At 53.4% G+C, this 13,834-nt stretch overlaps 1 protein-coding gene across 3 annotated transcripts in view; it reads right to left on the reverse strand.

Moving 5' to 3' along the window:
* JADE2 (jade family PHD finger 2) overlaps positions 1-13,834 on the reverse strand; it is a 73,139-nt gene that overhangs the window by 50,432 nt on the left and 8,873 nt on the right. For 2 of the 3 annotated variants that reach the window (XM_086759195.1, XM_086759193.1), the window contains exons 2-3: positions 9,899-9,956; positions 7,686-7,771 (exon numbers count right to left, since the gene is read on the reverse strand). In XM_086759195.1, the coding sequence (XP_086615321.1) occupies positions 7,686-7,771; positions 9,899-9,956 (144 nt within the window). Of the gene's footprint in view, positions 1-7,685; positions 7,772-9,898; positions 9,957-13,511; positions 13,620-13,834 lie in introns of all 3 variants that reach the window. The other variant, XM_086759194.1, reaches the window with a different exon arrangement.

Here is a 13,834-nt window from a genome sequence, read left to right on the forward strand (position 1 = left end):
CCACCCGCGCTTTATCACAGCGATGCCTGTGTCTTTTCACGAAGAACTGGAAATGCTCAAATTATTAACTATCAAAGCAGAACACTTTAGAAATGATAGAATGGCAGAGAAATTGTAAAGGAAAGCACATCAGTTGTCTGGAAATCTCCCAACAGCTAATACGCTCAAATTGTAATCTAAATGTCTTTTTGTTTTGAATTGTCTGGGATTAGGGTTGGGAAAAGACTCAATTATTCTACTCAAACTCTTCTGAATTATTTATGAAAACCAAATAAAGGATAAATTGGGCACTGATGAACCGAGGACCTGGTGGCAAAGAGAAACTTGGGTACCAGAAAACAAGCAATTTTCCCTCAATAGGAGTGTTTACTGTTTCTTCCTGGCCGCAGGAGCTGACAAATTGTCTCCGAAGCTCGGCTGCCCCGCTCCCCCCGCCACCGCCACAGCCCTGGCCAGGCTCCGTCCTCCCCTTCCAGCCCGGCAGCGGGATCCAGTTTATTGCCTATTGATCTGCTGGCAACGGCAGCCGCAAGGCGTTTGCTTTATTACCTCTGCTTGCTCGGAAACCTCGGGCGGGCTTCAGCGACGCTCGGAAATCCATCGCTCCGATGCCCAGGCGCCAGCCTGGCCCTGTGCCGGTGTCAGCTTTAAAGATGGGGAAGAAGAAGACAGAATTGCAAAATCCCAAGGCATTGCAAAATCCCAAGGCATTTTTGCCTCTGTGCTTCCAAGTGAGAGGGACCTCAGGCAGAAGAAAGGCCCACGGAGAAAACTTCCCTCTTGGTCCTCGCTGATCCCACGGCCACGCAGGGCAGCCCATCGGCCTGCGTTTCGGCTTCCCAGCCGGCTTCCCCTGTGCACGTCCACATTGCTCGTGCATGAGGCGGCAGGCGAATTCCCAGTGTGACCACACCGACCTTGCGTCACGGACCACAACAGCCCAAGGCGGACACCGACCTCCCCTAGCCGCTCAGGCCACCAACGCAGAGGTCCTGCTGCGCCAGCTGTCCCACCAACTGTGCAAAGAAGCCATCTGACCAGAGTCCCACCCAGATCTGCTTGTGTAGGAAACAACTTCTAGGCAGTTGGACCGAAGAAACACTGGGTGGTCACAGGCCTGAGCTCGCCCCTCCTGTCCCAGCACCCCCGCTGCCGGCCACAGCCCGCTCCTGCGGATCCAGCCACCCTGAGTCGGTTCCGTTTCCAAGGTCTGCAAGGGCTGAGCCACACGCACCTCGTACATCGTCCGCTCCACCTTGCAGAAGATCTGCAGCTTCACCCACCGGACGCAGCCACCTAGCCACTCCCCACACCCCTGAGATGGCCGCTGGGTGCTGCAGGAGCTCTGGCATGGACCAGCATCCATTTTGTCCAATGCTTGGGCAACGTTGGACAGAAACGGCTCCCCATGGGAGGACAGGCCATCGCACACGGTGCCTCACTGTGGTGGGCGCGTCATCACGCATTGGGAACCCTTAGCAAAGGATGCCCAGGCTGTGCCGCTTTGCAGAAGCATTCTTCCTCCTCCTCCTCCTCCTCCTCCTCCTCCTCCTCCTCTGTGGCCAACCAGCCCCTCTCAGAGCCTCTCCACCACCTTTCTGTGCAATCCAATCGATTTCCAGGTTCTCTGACTCACTCACAAACCCCTCTGATAAAGTGGCCCGGCAATCTCACCGCCATTCAGCTCCCACTTTATGCGCTCTGTCAAGGACTCAGCTTTCCAAGCGACGGCATCGTAGGTCTGAGCCTGCCAATTATCCCCTTAGCCCCAAAAAACATCGCATTCAGATCCCGCGGCAACGACTTCCCGCTTGTACAAAACCAGCTCCTGGGCGAGAGCCAAAAAGCCCTATCTGTTTTGGGCTTTAAATCGAAAGGAAAAGAAACACTCGTCTAGCGCCGATTTTGATTAGCTTTGAAAACGGCGGCCAGCCCAGGGACTGCCGTGCAGGATCCGGCGTGGACCATCTCACCCGGAAAGGCAGCACGGCCTCAGCATCACCCGGGCACGGGTACCAGTTTGGGTGAAAACCAGCTCCGAAGGGACCGGGCGGCTCAGCTGGGCTCCAGCAAGCCGGGTCCCCGTGCAGGAGGCTTTCGGAGCCTGCAGGAATTGTTTTACACATTTTCCCCTGCATCTGCACCCAGCTGACCTTGGAGCTTGTAGACCTTGCTGTTGGGTAGGAGGGACAAGCTCCATCCCTGCTCCCAGTTCCAGGATGGGATGCAGTTTTTCTTATAGGCAAAAAACATCTGTATCCCTGAAAAGTTTTAGCAAAAAACCACCTTTCCAAAGCACTCCATACTGCAAAGTACTAGCGTGACATGTAAGAGAAATAAAGCCCACGGTTCAAAACCGAGCGCGTGCTGGGAAGCGCAATGTGCTCGTGAGGGAGAGAGCGGGCAGGAGAGGCGGGAAGGGACTGGCCACAGCCGCAATCTCACATTTGAATCCGTTCCCACCTACAGCCCAGCAAACCCGCAATGCTCCCCCGACGCCCTCACGACGCGGGATCTCGCACGGACGACCTCTCCGTAGCGAGCGCAGGCGGCGTGGCGCACCGAGCATCGCTCCGAAGGACGGGCGGCAGCAGGTCACCGCACAAAGGACGCGGGACTGCTTTCTGATGCCGAGATACCAGGTTTTCTTTAGCTTTTGGTTCAACACTTCCTTTTTTCCCCACAACCGCAGTCGTGGCAGCCGTGTCCTGCGCGCACACCCGGCCATAACCCCCTTCCTCCATCCGCACCGGGACCACGGGCATCTCCGGGCGCCTCCTTCGCAGGGCTCCCTCCGCGTTTCCAGCCGGCGCTACTAGCCCTTCACCCTCTCAAGCATAAAATTGTTTGTTGTAGCTGATGAGTCAGAAGGATTTTTAGAGAAAGGGAGAACCAGGGGAACAATGGGAGTCCTGGGAACAGTTTTTGGTTGTACAAACTGTCTTCGTATCAGCCTGAGCCGGCACCTCGGTGGGTGCAGGCCTCCCCTCCCACCCCCCCCAGCCCTATTTCCCGGACATTAGATCACATTTTTTCAGCTTTTTCCAAAATGAGACGAGTGGCGACACTCGGCTGCAAGGCTCCGAAACGCGGCAATGCCCGGTGTGCGTTGGTTAGCAGTGATAGTATCTGCCTGCAGGGAAAAAAAACCTACTCACTCTCATGCTCGTTCGGGAGCCAGCCTGCTATCTCTTCATCTAGTCTTGCTTCCTCTCGAAACGCTGAATGTTAAAGATTCAACGACCAACAGCATTTAAAACAAGAACAAGAAGCTTTTTTGTCTGGCCCTTCTCAGTGGTCGGAAGACAATGGTATTACGCTGTTGTCCCCACGCCGGCTTGGGAAAAGGGACAAAGCCACTGCCGTCAAACCTCTCACCAAGAGACGGATTTTCTCTTCATCCACCTCGCATGGCCATTCTCACAGAAGCCCTTCTCCGAGGATGGAGAGCCCAAGGCCTAAATTCACGTTGCAGCGGGCCATCATATATCTATAATGGGGAAAAAACCCAAGATCTAACGCACTGAGAATTACATTTCAGAAGGGAAGTGATGAGGATGTCTGTTACAAGGGTTAAATCCTTGTAAAGAGATATAAAAAGACATCTTTCAAAACACGGAAGTCAGAGCTAAACAAGGCAAGTAGAAAATAACGTAAATTGTATAAATTTGTGGTTTCCCCTTCTTCTTGAACCCAGCCTGCAGCTGCGGTCCCCTCATCTCCACAAGGTCCCGGCCGAAGAAGGAGGCGATGGGGATGTCCGGCGAGCTGAGCAGCACCTGCAGAGGAGAGCTGAGCCTTCAGCTTCCTAAAGGGATGGCTGGAGGGGCATCAGGCAGGAGGTTTGCACCAAAAAAAAAGGGGGTTGGGTTTTTTTTCCCCTAACAATATATTCTAGCAGTGCAACCCATTGCAGGGTAGTGGTTTGGATCCCAAAGAGCCGAGGAGCCAACGACTAAGGCGCCGGCTACGGCAGCGACTCGGAGGCAGCATCCGAGGGATGCCCAGGCCGCTGACGGCTGGGAGCTGGCGGATAGAGCCAGCAACTGTCAGGACGCACTTGCCTTGTTCTTCTCTCCTCTCCTCAGACACCGACAACTGTTCCCTGCCAGAAACAGGAGAGCGGGCTTGACGACCGCCGTCTCACCAGCCAGGTTTGCGCTCACATCCCCAGGAGCCCTGTAGCCGGGGGCAGGACTGCACTAACGCGCCACTAAAAGCAGCAGAAATCCGTACTTCAGGCCCACCTTACACCCCGCTGCGGATTCAGCATTCGAGACAGGGAGGGCGGGAGTGAGCATCCCCCTCCCTCCAGCTCCTGGGGCGGGGAGCATCACCAGCATCCCCCTCGCAGAGCTCCTCGGCCAGCGGCGCCCAGGGATGGGCACCGGCCACCACGCTCCACGTGCGGCCAGGTTCAGAGACAAACGAGCCCTAATGAGATTAATTAAAATGACCAGATTGGTAGATGGCTGTCACTGCATACGCAAAAAGCCGCCAGCAGCTGCCCAGGTCCACCCTCTGCCCACGGGTGACGGCAGCAGAACCGGGCCCGTGCCACCGCTGGTGTCGCACCGGGGCTCTGTCCCGAGGTCTCAGCAGCCCAGGCGTGGGGCAGGGGAGGACAACTGCCACCTCTGCAAGGGGGAGAGCCGAGACGGAGGCCCGGTGCCCGGGACACGTCAGGAAAGAGCCCGGGCAGAGCCCCGTGACAGGCACAGATAAATATAATCACCCTCCCTGGCAATGGCCCCCCGCGCCCGTGTTTACAAACAGCTCAGTACTTTTCCATGTTAAGAAGCTTGTTTTTCCAGATGCCGCGTATCGGGTGGTTTTTAATGTGTATAGTTAATCCCTTCTCACAGAGCCTTTCATAATAAACATCACCCCCTGACCTGGCTAATAACTATGCAACACTAATGCTTTTGATTTTTTTTATCTCCTGCTTGGATTGTCAAGGGGAATGCAGACGGCAGCTCGTGGAGAAACACGGACACGAGCTGGAGAGGGGCAGGGGGGCTGGCACACAAACCCTCCGCTCTCCCCGCCCGTCCTCGGGCATCGCCATCCCTTGGGAATGGCCCGACCCTCTGCACCCGGACAGCAGCGCAGCTCTCAATAAAGCTCCAAGCCACGTGTAAAACTGGAGTTTGAGTTACTGTTCCAAAAGGGTTGTCCAGCCCCAAAATGTCTGGGTCAGACTGCCCAGCGTGGGGGTCAACACGTGATAACGCCTTCATCACGCTCTCTGTGCCACCCTTCTGTGGTTTCCATCCTCAGTGGGACAGCAAAGGGAAAAGTACTTCAGTATTTCACGTGAAGTAGGTTTGAGAGTGGAACGGTTTACGTTTTATTCCTCTCAGCACTTGCTCCAGCAGGACATGATGCCCATCCCAGTCTGGGCCCAAAATCGTCCAGGGCTCCTGTGAGAAACCCTCCAGGACGTGCCGAACCCTGCGGCGTTTCCCGGATGACGGAGCTGTGGATTCCACACCCGGATCAGACGGTTCACGGCTGCTCACACTAAGAGCAGAAGTTGGGTCACTTGTGGAAAAGTTTGGAAGATGCTGCCATAGAGGAAATCCACAAACCAGCACTCACCAGGGCGACCTCCAAACCATTACCACGCATCGCTACAGGTCTCAGATCTGCCATGCGGGGCAATCCCGTGTCCAGCCCCAGGGACAGCACACGCTCTCCTGACCCCTGGGTTCCACCTGGAGCTGGATTCAAACAGACTCGGATGCCAGCGGCCGCAGGGGAGATGCGGGGAAATGGGAGTAAAGCTGGGATCTGGAGCAGTCCCATCTGCTCAGGTTCCCACCACGCTTTTGTTAAAAAAAAATGGTTTGTCAGCTTGAGCATCCTGGCCAAACTCCAACTTCAGTAATTAACACACAGCCTCCCCAAATTCCCCTGGAGTTTCACTTCAGATGTGCCACCGGGGTTCACTTTCTGTCCCAGCTATTTCTAAGCTGGGCACTGTTAAGCTTTTGCTCCACTTTATTTGTTCCAGAGCTCCATTTCACTGAGAACCTCGGGGCGTAACGCAGCGTGAAGCAGACGGATGAGCCTGGCCTCTGCGGTCCCACATCTGACGTCTCCCCGGGTGCCGTGGACTCGGATCCAGTTTTCCCTCCAGCTGTTGCAGCGCGGCAAAACTTACGTCTGGGTCTGCGCATCCTTCACAAAGCGCAGAAGCATTTTCACTTACGGAGTCTTGGCTCGGACTGATATCCAGTAACTTCAGTAGCAGCCAGGTGAACTCCCAGCTGGCCGATAAAGCTAATTCATATTAAAGACAAAAACGTGTCTGTACCAGGGATGCAGAAAGAGATCTCCTCACACAGGCTCTTTGGAGGAGGATTTTACCGGGCTGCAGCAGGGTGGCACGAGGCACATCCTCGCACATCTAACACTGAGCATCTCTGCGGGTACCTACGTGGCTCATCCGATGCCTTTACGGACACATCGGGCACAGGGATGGGCAGTTATATCAGAGAGGGATAACGGCGTCCCAGCAGAAGGAGATGCCCTAAGTGCTTCACTTTTTCAACGGGGGATTCACCCCCTCACCCATTTTGAGATAAACATAAAAAATGACATTACCAGCCCTAATGTGCAACTTTCCAACGGCCCTGTCAGCAGCCGGTGATATCTGCATTCTTTGCTCTCTGGAGTTTTCCCAACTACCTCAGCTGGTAATAACAGCTTTGCAGCCCCTCTCTTCACCCAAGGCACAAACAATTCGGACTTTTTCAATCTCTGTCCATGGCCAACACGGTAGATGTGTCAATGTAAATCTGTCCCAGCGACAAGAACTAAGTGCAGCTGTAATGCAGGCAGTGACCACAGGAAAACCTCAAAATCTCTACTCAGTTTGACGCAAAGGAGGATGTTAGAGAGGTTTGGGCTAAACACCGCAGTTGCTACAACAGCAGCTCATGCCTAGTACAGCTTCCACGACTAGCGGAATCATATCTGAGGCAGGCGAGGGAAAACAGGACATAGCATCATCCGCCCCAGCATGGTCCTTGGGAAACGTGGCTCCTCCTGACCCGGTCCCAGACCCTGCGCTGCAGAGCTGGGCAGTGCCCCCCGCACCAGCAAGGAGTGAGGGAAAACCCCGGAGCAAGAAAACACCAACAGCATCAGCTTAACGCCCTTGAGCCCTGTGAGAGGAGGAAACCAACACAACGTCATCTCAAACTCAGCTGCGCCATCCCTCATTTCCCAGCTCTCCGTATCTCCCACTCCGGGAGGAGCTCCACACCACTGAGCTGCCCTCCCCTGGCTTCAGGGCCATGCCCTGCGCCATTAGCGAAAGGGCATCCGAGCGGGCACCCGAATCGGAGAACCTCCGCACGGAGCCACCTCGACACTGCAGGACCTCCCAGTCCCGCCAAACTCAACCTCTCCCCACTTGCATCAACAGGGACGGAGTGGGCACGAGGATCCCAACGGAGTGGGCACGAGGACTCCTCCACCCTGCATCCACAACGCCCGCTGGGTACCTCTGGCGGGAGCTGTGGCTCTGCAGCGTGGGCTCCAGCTTCTTGGATGATGCCCCGTCCTGGCACCCACCACCGACAGCCGGCCGTGGGTATGCTGGTTGCTACCACATCTGGGCAAGTATGGTCCTGGGAGAAAACCCTCCTTCGGTAAAAGCCTAAAAGGCAACATACCTCAGAGGGCTTCTTCTCCTTCTGTCGTGACCAGGGGGACTTGGTATTCGGAATTTTGGAGCATCTGGAGGCAGACGTGGTGTGACCTGCAACGAGGCAACAGAGACAGGTCACTTGGAAAAGAGACAACTTTTTTTTCCCTGTCTTTGTCACCAGCCCCGCTGCTACTACTACAGCCTCAACCAACACTTTGGGTCAACGCTAAGAGGTGAGGAGACCATGCAGCCATCAGAAGCAAGAAACCCAAAGTCATGAGTAAGAACCGCTTCCAAGAGGGAATGAGCTTGTTCCTGGAATCAGGAATCTACTGGAATAAGGAATTAAGTAGACTAAAGACTCAAAATTTTCTAACAAAGATGCTTAAAGACAAGCATCGGAACTGCTCAAGGACTTCAAACCCCATGGTCAAAAACATTGACCAAATTCGGCCAAACTCCTCTGCCACTGCCAGGACCAACAACTTCCACGCCTGTGCGCGGTTCAGCAACCTGCTCGTGGGAACCAGGCCACAGAACACACCCAGCGAGTGCACTTTACACTTTTCGGTAGTGAGAGAGCATTTGCTTTGGGACTTGGGATTACTTTGTTCTGGGAGTATTACGAACCCTCACCACCCTGACTGGAGCAGCATCAGCACCACCGTGACCACCTCCACAAAGCAAGGGCAGCTGGAGCCCGAAGCGTGCTGCGATCATTATGTTACTGATCTTTATTTGCAACCCACAGGTGTTACCATCACTACTACTGCTATTATAAAGAAAAGAAACCACCAAGAAAAGCTGCATTTCATAATAATAAACTAATTACTGGAATCTTTTTATAACAATGACACTGGCTGGGTCTTCTGTATAGCAGGATCCCTTTAGATTCCACTACAAAAAAACGTGTTTCACAAAACAACAGATTTGATGACACCAATCTTTCCCGAAGGATGGCTGTTTTTCTGACGGCAGTGTCAGTGTTTGTCAACAGCTCAGGTATCACCTGCCGCACCAATACCCAAGGTCACGTTGTTCAATCCAGCGATCAAAGACGCCGTACCCCCGAGAGGCAGCGAAGCCCGCTAGCATGGCTCGCCTCGCCTCCGTAAAGCCTCTGAGCACCTGGGGATTCGGAGACGGGAAGTTTTGGGCACGGCTTCCAAAACAAACCCCTTTCTGAGGCAGAGATGTTTTGTTTCATGAGAAGCGAGCGGTGCTGCCGGAGCTCAAAACGCTTTTTGCGGGCACGGCCGAGCCCCCGGCCTCCCCGGGGCCGCAGCAGGCCGTGGGTCCCCGTCGGCAGTAGCGCTGCAAACTCCACTCACGCTGACAATTTTTTTGGCTAAAGCTATGGGAACGGCAGCCAAACCCAGCAAGATCAGCCTTCCCGTAACCCCCTGTAATCTCCCCATCATCCTGTTAGGAAAAGGCCCAGAAGTTGAGTGTCTTTTAGCAAAGTCCCCTTCGCTCTCGGATATCCAGCAGCCAGATCCTGTCAAGCGTGGAGAGCCGATTCCCAGCACGGCCCAGACGAAATTACTGTGACATTCGTAAGAAACCAAGAGCAACCAGTGGGAAACTCCGGAGCCCAGACGAGGGATTAGCCCAGCGCCCGGAGGGGACGGACCATACGGACCGCTACGGCACTGCGGTATGGCTGCAGCGGGTGGAACCCTGGAATAAGTGGGAGAGGAAAGCGCTCTATTTATAGCCAAAATTCAGCACATTTGCACATGTTTATTGTTGAGCACATGCTTCTGCGCCTTCCTGAATGAGGATGCAGTGAGGTAGATGTTGAAAAGCAAGCGTGGGCTTGCAAGCTCTGCTGGCTTGAGCCTCATCCCTTTTCCCACATCGCTCCTCAGCCTGCAAGAAGGGAAGAAGGTGGCTCCAGTTTTACCCCGGCTCCGGGAGAAACCTCCCTTTTCCCCCAGCACAACCCGGCTGAGAGCAGGACAGCTCGTCTACAAAGGGTGTTCGCTTCGTTAGCAGCTTTGGCATCAGCGGCTCTCCCTCGCCCAGACCCCTCATCCCTTCAGCCCGGCGTTCAAATTGCTATCGGCTTGTGGCTGCGCTTCTGACAAACCCAGCCCAGCGCACAATTCGCTGTGTGGAGACTTCCCAGTAAATACACTTTCCTCCGCTCTTTGCAAAGTAATCATTCAAGCTTTTTCCCTGCTGGAGGTGAACAGCTTAGTTATCTCATTCAAAGCCTTGAATTAAAGGTCTTACTGTCAGTGGTGTCTGAGTTATCACTGCTGATCGAGTACTTGCGTCGTTTTTCTTCCATCTGTAACAAAAGAAACCGAACATTAGACGCGATGCCCGGGAAACTCATCGCAGCACCAAATCACTGTTACCTTCAAACATCCGCACGCCGCAGTACCCCAGCACCAGCCAGTACTTACCCTCATGACAGACAACCACCCAGGGGCTTAAAAAAAAAAAAAAAAAAAGGAAGAAAACAATCCTCACAGGGCTTTTTAGAAAACTTTTAGGGTGTTTCTCTACCAGCTTTGCATGGCAATTTGCCTATGCAGGGTGCACAACCCAACGTCCCTCCCTACGCAAGAGCATCGCCATCGGAGGATGCCCTGCGGCAGAAGATGCCCCACCACGGACCAACGGGACAAAAAGATGTCCTGTGCACCACCCGTCTGGGCCGCCAAGTTGAGAAGCGCGCAGAGAGAAGAATGGAAACTCGGCGCGCTCTCGGTATGTCTGCGGGGGGAAGTCCAAGCATCCCGGAGCTGAAGAGGACCCTTGCATACAGCGAGACTGGGGTTTTACCCTCTGACTCATCTTCCCACTCAGGCGGTATCGATTTCTTTTAAGACTTCTGGTGTCACAGCCAAGCCTGAAACATGCTTCCCATCACCCAGAGCTGCTCCGGCACAGCTGTGCAGCCCCTTGCTGGCACGGCAGCTCTCAGGGGTGGTGACTCCTCCATCCTCTCGGAGACAAAATCTCGGCAGCGGGTACCACTGCGCCAATTAGGAGGAGGGCAGATCTGTTTCAAGCTCAGCCGCTGCTTTGCTTTGTGACTTTGAAGAAGTCACAGAACCGCTTGAAACCAACAGATTCTCCTGAACTCGCCCTGAACCGAGCACTCGGAGCTTGAAAGTCAAGAACCTGTACGAGTAGATACTTTAAAAGGAAAGCAAAAAGGGGTTTAAACTTTTGAAGACCCCCAGTTTAGCAACGTGGCTGGTAGCCTCCAATACCAGGCTTTGGGAGCTCTGGATGGAGAGGGCTACCCATGGACCGGACAACGACTCAACAGCCTGGGAGCGAAAATACACCCGCGGGGAACAACATTAATCTCATGGAAATCTTCCTGGTACTTTCTGAGACATTTTCTAAGAATCTAAGGGTGTCAACACAGCGCATACACAACCACTTCTGCAAACAGTTAAGCGGGAATTATAACAAAACACCAGTTTTGTGTGGTTCGGTTGCACATGGACACAGGCTAGCGCATGCCATCTCCCCCAATCAACAGGAAAAGTCCCACGTAAGCATATAAAACCCTTCCAGTGCTTGTATTTTACAGTATACGTGCTATGTTTTATCACACCATTATAAGGGATCATACTACAAAGCGCCATAAACATTTTAACTATCGGTGTTGTGGTAAGGCATTGCTCTGTCAAAACATGATTAAAAACGTTCCTTGAGAATATGGCAATATCAATACTTTCCCCCCGTGGTTCCAGGGGAAACAGATGTTATTAAACCAGCCTTGTTCCAAGTAGCCATTAGATTTTGCTTGGGGAAAATGATCTAAAAGACAGCTCTCTAAACTGCAGTTTGCTTACTTTTAGTGGAAATTCTACCGGAACCTTTTAAACTGGTTCCTACTGGTCTGAAGTGGCAAGCAGGCTCTTGGAGCACGAAGCTGGAGCTATGCTTTTATTGACTCTGGAGTTCCTAGTCACAGAGATTAAATAAGCCAAAGTCAACGGGGAAAAGATAGACCTGAGCTGAGGCAAAGGAATGCCACTGAGAGCCAGTGGGATTCCCAGTGTTTGCCACCTTTGTCCTTATGGCAAGACAGTGTCGTTCACACCACACTCCTTCCAGGGAGGGAAAAAGGTGTCAGAATGCTAGGACAGGTTTTGGCTCTGATCGACATGTGAGGAGATGCACTGACCATCCCTTTAACTGAACCTGGTCCCAGCATCCCACTTCCGTCCTACTCCTACCCACACAACACACTTTTACGCGCTCGCTGTACAACAGAATGAATTTGTTTTCGCACACAGAGGTGGCTCACATTGCAGGTAAAAGAGTGGCCCCGCTTTGGGAAATCATTTTGCCACTGCTTGGCCAGATCCATGACAGCATCCTCTAAACCAAACAGCATTTCAACACCTCTGAAGGAAATTCTGGCTTGGGGAAAGTACGGCCGTCTCTGGACACAGCGGCATGGAAAGGCACCCAACGCCTGGGCACGGATGGCACCTATCAGCCCACGCCGTACCGCGTGCCTGAAGGGAGCAAAATTTGGGGCCAAAACCACAGAGCTCAACCAGATCTTCTCCGACAATGGCTGACTTCCAGGAAGATGCTGTTTTCTGAGGGACACGTCTTCCTGAGCAGCCAAACAGTAGTAAACCACATGGTACTTAAGAGAGGAATTGACTGTAGAAGAAGGGTGTTTGGGCCTTTTCCTCATCTGGAGCACAGGGTTATAAAGTCTGGCGGAGGTTGGGCGAGCTATGGGCTCCCCACACCCCTCTGGCACCCAGCGCAGGGGGACCCATCGCCCACAGCCCTCCCATGCCCAGTGCCCCACCAGCCCAAGCTCTCAGGAGCAACTCAGCTGCTGTGCTGCTAAACCATGTAAAGTCCCCACAAAACGCAATCTGTGCTCCCAAATTAATCTTTTGTTTACGTCAGAAGCTAATTTCACCTTTAACTGACCCACCCCCTGCATGGCATCACTATTAAAGTAATAAATAAATAAATAAATAGATTTGGGATACTTTGAAAAGGTCACTGTTAGGTTAAACTCGGCCCAAAATCTAGGTTTTACAGAGCCAGAAACCAAGAGAAATGTTTCTATGTACGCTTGCTTGAAAAACTCAAACAGAAACAGATGTGGGTTTCTTTTATAAACAAATGAACATCCCCCTGAAGTGTCTGCAACTCAAATCCACAGGCATAGCCCTGCGCTCACGCCTGGAAACCCCAAAACGGAATTGCTTGCAAACTAACACATGTTCAGCATTGCCTTTGTTCAAGGGAGAAAGGCAGAGAAATGCTAAGGCAAAGGAAGATGATGGCCCTCCATCAGCCCAAACAAATGTAAATCACTGGGGCCTTGGACAGTCGGCCACAGGATTGAGATGATGGCCCCAGGCTGCCTGGTCCTGCCTAGCAGCAGGATGAAGAAGAGTTTTTGGAGATGCAGTTTTGCCCAGCTCATGTTAACCTGGTAGAAGGGATGGTTCTTCAGCACACCTAGCCCCACAGCTCCCATCCCACCCGGGCATCGCTGCATGCAGGCTCCCCTACCCACTAAACCAAAATGCCTCATCCAGCCCTTCAGCCAGCAAACAACTCCTTCTGATGAACAGCTTGCCCTCTGCGAACCCTTCCAGCATCCTTCCCCTCTGGGGAATCCGCTGACGTTCCCCGGTTCCCTGCAAACGCCAAGTTCACGTGGGGTCTGGAGCTGCTGCGCAGGGGCTGTTTGCAAGAACGAGCCAGTGGCAAGCAAACTGGAGAAATTCACACATGCCTGTGCACACAGGGAGCAGGCACTGAAACCTGCAGGAGTTGCAGTAAAAAAAAAAAAAGAAAAAAAAAAAGAAAAAAAAAAAAAGGATTTGGTCATCACCTCTTCCCAGCACTCATCCGCGCGGTAAGGGATGCGCCGCGCTCGGTCCCCCTGCGCCGTCACCTCTGACGCTGTGACAGTTGAGCAACACCGGCTGAATTCTGCGCCCTGTTTGCGAAGCTGCAATGAGACTGCAGAAAAACCACTTCCCTGTTTGTTCTTCCAGCGCAGAAATAGGAACACAAACAGAAACGAGTGCCCCCAGCGGCACGCGCACCGCTCCGGCCAGCCCGGACCCCCGCTCCCAGGGACCCCCGCTCCCATCGCCTGCGCCCGTAGGGTGACACGGAGGAGAAGGGCAGCTCATCCATCCTTCTCCTCTG

This window comes from Chlamydotis macqueenii, chromosome 14, assembly GCF_036417535.1.
Source record: "Chlamydotis macqueenii isolate bChlMac1 chromosome 14, bChlMac1.mat, whole genome shotgun sequence".
Classification (NCBI taxonomy): Eukaryota; Metazoa; Chordata; class Aves; order Otidiformes; family Otididae; genus Chlamydotis; species Chlamydotis macqueenii.